Source organism: Podarcis bocagei, assembly GCF_964188305.1.
Source record: "Podarcis bocagei genome assembly, chromosome: 7".
NCBI classification, from domain to species: domain Eukaryota; kingdom Metazoa; phylum Chordata; class Lepidosauria; order Squamata; family Lacertidae; genus Podarcis; species Podarcis bocagei.
The window spans coordinates 17,079,316-17,087,978 of record NC_138132.1 but is presented as its reverse complement, the minus strand read 5'-3'; the positions used below and the strand labels follow the sequence as shown (position 1 = coordinate 17,087,978).

At 40.2% G+C, this 8,663-nt stretch overlaps 1 protein-coding gene across 1 annotated transcript; it reads right to left on the bottom strand.

The window, feature by feature from the left end:
• Positions 1–3,211: 3,211 nt before the first annotated feature.
• Positions 3,212–8,364, bottom strand: GPR33 (G protein-coupled receptor 33). Its single transcript, XM_081202156.1, has 2 exons — positions 8,281–8,364; positions 3,212–4,676 (listed from the first exon to the last, which is right to left on the bottom strand). Exon 2 carries the CDS (start codon positions 4,668–4,670, stop codon positions 3,597–3,599), a length of 1,074 nt encoding a protein of 357 aa, XP_081058282.1. The 5' UTR covers positions 4,671–4,676; positions 8,281–8,364; the 3' UTR covers positions 3,212–3,596.
• Between the last annotated feature and the right edge of the window lie 299 nt (positions 8,365–8,663).

Below are 8,663 nucleotides of genomic sequence, written 5' to 3'. Positions count from 1 at the left end.
GGGGCAGCCCCCTCAAATATTTTATTGGGGGACTGAAGTCCCCACAGCCCCTAGGAGTTGGCTCCTATGCTTGGAAGTACTGCTGGGTTCAACAGTTCTTGCTCTCAGGTAAGTGCTTATGAGTCCTGTTCATGAGCCCCTGGTCACAAGTTTCCAGAAGCTGCAGTCAGCTAAGTAGAACTGGTTGTATAATACTTTATCATTCCTTGTTGTATACCTTTCTAAGTTTCTGAACTTCTACCTTACCTAAATCCATTAAGCATTTATCAGCAACAGTTAAGATAATAATTCAACCCAATAATTCCTTCCATAACTTAGAAGATGTCAAAGTAGTCCCCACACTAGTAGGAGCCATCAAATGTTACACACAAATATACACAGACCATTCAGAACTTAAAATATTGAATTCTTTAGTTTCGAATGATATGAATGCAGGAAGAGAGTGGAGTGGAGATGGGAGAGAAATACAATCCAGTCTGCATTTAAAGACAAATTCACCTAATTCTCACTTTCTGAAACAATATGTGAACCTATCCTGCAAAATTCACATGTCTCACAATTTTACAATGCATTCCTCTGACCAAGCCATGTGTCCAAAAACTACATATAACAGGGTAGAATGTGCATAACGTTTAATATATTAGTGAAAATAACATACAAAATGTATTATATTAGGGAGCATCGCTTGGCAAAAATGTGAATAACAGGCAAAATTGCACACAAATGTGTGCATTAGGAGGCATTCAGAGTAAAGTGCATTCAGAGTAACAACCACAACCCACAATCTGATGTTGAAAAGTGGATAACTAGTTGTAAGATTGGGAAAGTGGGAACCTGAAATTTTCCCATCATTACACTGTCGTCACCAAAGGCTGGCAGCAGCAGGATCGTATCAGATATATTTATATGATCATATATGGCCAGTGTAAAAAAACAGCTGGGGTAATAGACTCCATAGAATACAGAATGTTGCATGCAGTATATAGACAGGCAAGTCCTGTAATATTTTCCATCTGTGCAACTGTCACTGAAGCCACACGAGCTCTTGTCTTGATTGTGGCATGTTTTACAGATGTCATTTCCTGTAAGTTATGCTTATATCTTTCCTACTTATATTAATATATTCTAGCGATGTCCTGTGAAATACCAATCTATGAGAAGAAGCCAAAAAGACAGAGGGACTCATTGTCCTGTTTATATGGTAAGTACATCTAGATTTAACAACAACAACAACAACAACAACAACAACAACAACAACAACAACAACAACAACAACAACAAATTTATTATTCACAAGCTGCCCAGCTGACTGTGTTGGCCCAGCCGCTCTGGGTGGCTTCCGACAAATTAAAACACAGTAAGACATCAAACATTAAAAACTTCCCTAAACAGGGCTGCCTTCAGATGTCTTCTAAAAGTCAGAAAGGTGTTTATTTCCTTGACATTTGATGGAAGGGCGTTCAACAGGGTGGACACAACTACTGAGCTTTAGGGTGAAGGCTACCTTTCCTCCTAATAGTGGATCTATTCCTTTAGCATATGAATGACAAAGAGATATTGATCAAGTGCATCTTTCACAAATACTGCATCTCCATGCTGGAAAAGATGCATCTGTTAGATTCCTGGCTGACATGCATGTGTTAAAGGAACCTTGTTCAGGGACAATGGGGAGTTAGTTGGTAGTATTTATTATTATTAATATTTTTATTATTTAAAATTGCATATCGCCCTTCATCTGTAGGTCACAGCGTGGTAATGCTACATGAAGAGAGAAGGCAAGGACTGGGAACGCAATGGCACTGGTAACAAGAAGCATAGGTGCCAACTGCCTGGGGCCCTGTGTGCCCCAGCACCCACAAAATTCCCCATGAAGGGGATGGGCAAAAAATTCATTTTTGAATTTGAATTTTTATTGGAATTTTATTTGCAACATAACACAAAACCCCCCACCCAATACACAAATCCACCCTCATTAAACATGACCATAACATAACAATGAGCATAACATACAACAATACAAACAACCAAATAAAAGACTTCCTTTATCCTGTATCTGGCCTCCTTATTTACTTCTTATAAACTGTTTTCTTTATGAATTAAGATTGTTCTAATTATAGCTTAAATATCCACAAAGTCTCCTGAAGACATTAATCAAAACAAGTCCAGGTAGGTATTTTAGGGCACTGTTTTGTGAAGTATTCTCTGCATTTTCCCCATGCTTTTTGAAACTCTTGTCTAGTGTGATCTCTAACTGCCTCTGTTAATCTAGCCAGTTCAATATACTCTAACAGTTTATCTTGCCATTCCTTTTTTTTGGCACAGTTTCTTTTTTCCAGTTTTTAGCAATTAGGATCCTTGCCGCTCCTGTGACATAGAGGAATATTTTCTGATCTTCTCTTGCTATACCTGTGTCCGTTATCCATAGTAGAAAAGCTTCTGTATTTTTCATAAAGTTATACTTAAACATTTTTTTAAGCTCATCATACACTGTGTTCCAGGAGCTTTTGATTTTTTTACAGGTACACGGGCACCCACAAATTTCAGTGCCTGCTCAGGCAAGGAATCCTTGGCAGGGAGGTCGGTACACCAGAAGGAATCCTGTACTGCCCCTATTGCCCAACTTCCAGAACATGCACTCAGAGAACTGGGTCTTCCCAATAGGACGCCCAGTGTAAACTAGTGACTTCCTAAAAATCACGGCAACACACACACACACACACACACACCAGCCCCCCTTATGACCTGGGTTGCTGTGCGTACAAGAAACCTGATGGACAAGCAGGCACATTAACAGTATCCAGCCTGTTTAACAAATCCCAGAAGCACAAAAACAACACTGAAGTTCACTATCATGCATGTGTTTATTTCTGTATGTAATTTCTATCCTGCTCTCCCTTCAAAAGAGCCCAGGGTGGCAAACACCAAAGTAATAAAATAATACGATTTTTAAAATGTTTTAAAAATATTTAAAGCAATGAAAACATTAACAGCCCTTTTATCTAACAGTTTATAATTTCAAAGATGGCAGGAAGGCACAGTATGTTTCAGACATCAAATGCATGGCTGAACAGGAACATTTTAAAATTCCTCCTGAAAATTAATAATGAGAGGGACAGATGCGTTTTACTGTGGGGAGAGCATCCCATAATTTTTAACTTGAATTTTTTATTTAATTTTTTGAAATTTAACAAAAAGAAGGAACAAGGGGGGGAGAAAGGGGAAGAATAAAATTAAATGAAAACTAGAAAGAAAAATAATACACAAATAATGCTAATAATGATAGTAATCCACAATCAGTGCATGGATCCTAAATTAAAGGAAAAACTTAATATAAGTCATCCAAATGTTCAAATGGGTCCAGATGAAACTGATGCTGATATGAAATATGTTTGAGTATAGCCAAATGTTATGGACTGGTTGGCCGCAAAGGAATGGTAGAAGGAATCCGCTGGGGAACCCCCAAGAGAAGAAGGCTCAGAGTCCAGGGATTGGTGGTGGGACAACAATGAGCGGTCACAGGGAGAAGAGGGAAAAGACTGGGAAGAGTCTGTACAGCCCCAAGGTTACTTCCTCAGGAATCTGGGCAGATTACTGTCTTAAGTCACCGTCAGCACCAAGCTGTTCCTGTCAACGGTTTCCTTCCCCACCCCTTCTGTCAAATTTATATTGTAGGCAGATGTGATGGGTTCATCTAGAAAAGCTTTCTGAGCTAGAGCAAGAATCGATGTCTTAAAGACCTGCTGGAATTTCTCCCCAGCGAAGATGTAGAGGATGGGTGTGAAACAAAAATTGAAACAGGCTCCAGTGATGAAGATTGGCTTCAGTACATTTCCCACCATTCCAGATCCCTCAAGGAGCACTGAAGCCTGGTAGAGGTGATAAGGAAGCCAGGAGATGAAGAATGATGCCACAGAAGCCACAAGGATTCTGAAAGGTTTCTTAGTTCTCCTCACCAACCTTTTCTTCTTCATTTCCTGGCCTATACAATAAGAGCAGCCCATGATGATCATGAAGGGAACCAGGAAGGCCAAGAGAAACCGAGTCACAAAGAAAGCAAAATGAACACGATACCTTAGGTCTTTCGTCTTCTCATCATCCCAGTCATTTGAAAAAGCATAGTTATTGTCACACACAAGCCTGCCATTCTCTACCTCTCGTGTTTCCCGGAAAGCTAAGTAAGGGGCACTCAGGGCTAAGGACACAAGCCAAACTCCTATGACCAGTCTGTGTGCCCGAGAGATTGTGCGGTTATGCTGGGACCAGATGGGGTGGCAGGTGAGGAGGTAGCGGTCCAGATTGACAATGGTGAGAAGAAAAACAGTGTTGAACATCCCCAGAGAACCCAACGAGTTCATGACCTTGCAGGTAACTGTGCCAAAGGCCCAGTGGAAACCAAGAAGAATGTAGGCAACATAGAATGGCATGTTCCAAGAGGAGATTAAGTGGGTGAGAATCAGGTGGAGGAACCAGAGGGTGTTCACTGATCTCTTCATCTTCACACCCAGCACCCAGAGAAAGAGCCCGTTCACAGCTGTCCCCACCAGGAAAGACAATGAGATAAAGCAGGCGATGGTTAAGTTCATGGGCCTTATGGCTACCAAGGAATGGTTGGCATTTGTTCGTACTGTTGATGCATTCTCCAAGATGAAGGCCACTGTGGTTGTTTCCATGAAGCCCTGGAGGAAGATAGAAAGCAGTAGGCTGAGTTAATAGCAGAGGAGGGGAACAAGGCAACAAGAAGAAACATCCTTAACAGTTTTTTGTTGATATGGAAATTGAAAACATTATGCCCTAGGATTACGATGTTGGACATAACTTGTAGACAGCTGGAAATTAAATTAACTAGTCAGGTGGGTAATTTTTTGGAGTGGAAACAGGCAGCCCACAAAAAGAGAAATATAAAGACATTAGTCCCCATGTGTTCCAACTCATTTTCTCTAATTGTTGCATAGCTTTTAAAAATTGAATCGAGAACCACAAGGTCTCCCAGGAGGAGCTGAAAACAGAAATGTTCATGATGACAAGCAATGTTACATTTGGAGGAATAGGGATAGGAGAAAAATTTGATTGAGACCATCTTGGCTATGAGTTCTGAAAGATCTGCTGCCTGCTTTATCATAGAATCATATATTTTAAAGTTGGAATGAACCCCAAGGGTCATCTAGTCCAACCCCCTGAAATGCAGGGATATCAACTAAAGCACCCAAGACAAATGACCATCCAACCTCTGCTTAAAAGCCTCCAGTGAAGGAGAGTTCACAACCTCCCAAGGGAGACCGATCCACAATCAAACAGCACTTGCTGCCATAAAGTTCTCCTGATGTTTAGTCAGAATCTCCTTTCTTTTAACTTGAAGCCATTGGTTTGGATCCTACACTCCAGAGCAGGAGAAAATAAGCTTTCTCCAGCTTCCATATGACGGCCCTTTAGATACTTGAAGATGCCTATCATATTTCCTCTCTGTCTCCTCTTTTCCAAGCTAAACATACCCGGCTCCCTAAGTCATTCTCCGTAAGGCTTGGTTTCTAGACCCTTGATCATCTTGGTCACCCTCCTCTGCACACGTTCCAGCTTTTCAATTTCCTTCTTAAATTAAATTGTGATGCACAGAGCTGGACACAATACTCCAGATGTGGTATGACCAAGGCAGAATAGAGTGATACTGTTACTTCCCTTTATCTGGACATTATAGTTCTGATCAAGGGGGAAAATGCTTAAAATGTACATTAGACAAAACTGTATTCGGAGATGAATTTATCGGGAGAAATTCACACTAAAATACTGATCAATTTTCATGAAGAATGTTTTTAAAAGTATTTGCAATAACAATTGCAAACTGATGCAGAAATGTAAAGCATTAAGACTGGAAAAATGAGAAAATGAGATAAACAGAAACTGAAAGATTCACTCGCCTTGGTTATTGCATACCTTAAGTTTAAGAATGTGTGTTGTTACCCACAAGTGAGGGTGTTAGTATGTCAGTTTCATTTTTTCTCATTTTTGCAATCCTAAATTCAGTTCCCCACATTACCATATTAGTCTGCAACTCAAAAAAGAAAGAAAGCCTTTATGAAAAATCATCTTCATTTTATACAAATTTCACCTAACATACCAATTTTTGCATGCAGTTTCCCCTAATATACGAATTGTTGCAAACCATTGTTCCCCATTATAATGTTTGTTATTTCCCCGATTCAGGCATTTGCATGCACATTTCACACTGGACTGTGGATTTTTATTCACATTGCTTGGCTCCAGAACTGCATCGCAAAATTCAGAAGAGTGGAAATTTCAAAGGATGTCTTTCAGTTCATGTATCTTTTTGGAAAGTGCAAATTACTTTTGTTTGTTTTTTTCTTTAAATGGGAAATGAAGAAAATTTCTTCTCAATAATCTTTATTGGTTTAGATTAAAAATATAAATACATAACAACATTTAGTATAGAAACAGAAAAAGGAAAGAAGAAAGAAAAGGGACAAAGAGATATAAGGCATTATACATTTCTTCTGCATAAATACAGTAACATATTAACACTTAAATTCATATAAATGCAAACTCACAAAAGAACAGGAAAGGTTTCTAGAAATGAACTAAGAAAGACGTCCAAATATTCTCATTTACGATATCTATTCTTTCCTTTGTACCGTACAGTCTCGTATTACGCTAGTTTATCTTCACATGTCCACACAAAATGTCATTTACACTTTTTATTTTGCAAGAATCACTCTAATTCTGCCAAGAGATTCTTGTTCATACAATAGTTTTTAAAATATTCTTTAAATATTCTCCATTCCTTATAGACTCTCTGTTTCAGATGACTTCTTACTCTTCCTGTCATCTTTGCCAGCTGGAGGTATTCAGTCATTAGGGCTTGCCACTCTGCTATTGTAGGTATTGTTTTGTTCTTCCAGTTTCTTGCCACTAATATTCTGGCTGCTGTTGTGGCATCCATGAACAATGGTCTTATGTTTTTTTCTTATTTCTATTGGCAATATACCTAGAAGGAAGGCTTCTGGTCTCTTTTTGAAATTGAATTTAAATATTTTTTTAAGTTCATCATAGATGTTATTCCAGAATTCTCCGATGATTACACAATTCCACCACATGTGCAAGGAAGACCACATTTCTTTTTTACATCTCCAGCAAATGGGTGATCTATTTTTATACATTTTTGCTAGTTTTGCTGGAGAATAAAATTTCTTCTCAATCTGTACCCATAAACAAGACACAAAGGTTGCAACCCTTCCCTGTGTTTGCTTCCAGCACATGGTAGCCTATTCAAAGATGCATTGGGTCCTTGAATGTGGACAGGTGTCGATAGAACAGCGGTAGATGAATTTCCAATTCTCTCCTCTCTATTTTCCCCCCATGTGATTTCTCCAATTTTATCTCCAAAGACCTCACTCGATTTTAGCTGGCTCTCAACTTTCCATGCTTCCTCCCCCACCCCACAGGACATAATATCCTTGCTCAACAACAAATTACAGCAATGCAGTCTTGTGTCCACCACAACAGAGCTGCGGATTCAGTAGCCCAGATGTTGTGGAACTCCAACTCCCATCAGCCCCAGCCACCATGGTCAATGATCAGGGGTGATGGGAGTTGTGATTCAGCCATACCTGGTGCTTGCATTGCCTAATGTAGTCTCTAAAACCCAGGACTGCTGAATCTCCAATCATCCAGAACTCATCCAAGTAGTAGAACTGCCGTGGCCCAGAATTTTGGCATTCTGATTCCCACCTCATGCTGAACTGGGTGCTATTGCTATCCAACTATTCCTTCTCCATTGCACCTAGCCTGAGAGCTCCACTCACTTGATACCTTCGATCTTCTTTTCTAGAAGTGGTTGTCACCTGAACTGTCAGGACCAATCTGGGGGGGGGGGATGCTTAGAGAATACGGGGTATTTCAGTGTGGGTGCAAATTAAACCACTTCACGAAATAGATTTTCCGTAAAACCCACTTCCTGATTCTCATTTCCTTTTAGCAAATTATCCAGAATCTGTCATGCCTGCTCCACTTCCCCGAGTGATAAGAGATTGCATAAAAACACAACAATTAGTGTGAGGACGGGGTGGTGATGATGCTGGAAAAACTCTCTTCTGAGAGGTCCAATCACTTTGCCACCCCTGACATGGATCCTTGCCATCCCCTCTTTTCTCCACCATGAGACCTTACCTGTCTACAGTGACGAATAGAACCTTAGCCAGTTGGCTTCTGACCAGCTCTTCTCTTTCTCCCACCTCCCCATAGTAAGTCCTTGAGGAACATCCCACTCACTTAGTGCCTTTGATCCTCTTTGATCCTCTAGAAAAGGCTGTCCTCCAAGCGTTCTATGATTTGCTTCTGTTTTCCAGGCTCAAGTGGATAACTATAAACAAATGCGAAGAAATAGAGTGTGATGTATTTTTAGTATAGATTGAGGGTTGGGTGGTGGGAACGCAAGGCCTGAACTTCCCATGAATTCTCCGTGCGAATAGACTCTTTGCAAACTGCACTTCCTTGTTTTCAGTTCCTTATAGCAGACTTCTAAAGATTTGCTACACATGCTTGAGGGCACCAGTCCCAAAATAGCTGCTATGGGGCGTAGGCACAAGCACACATAAATATACTGATGCTGTTGCTGTCTAATAACAACAGGGAGCATTCCTCAGTACCAGGAA

Coding starts and splice junctions, on each gene's coding strand:
- GPR33 (XM_081202156.1), bottom strand. CDS start 4,670: ATGGAAACAACCACAGTGGCCTTCATCTTGGAGAATGCATCAACAGTA.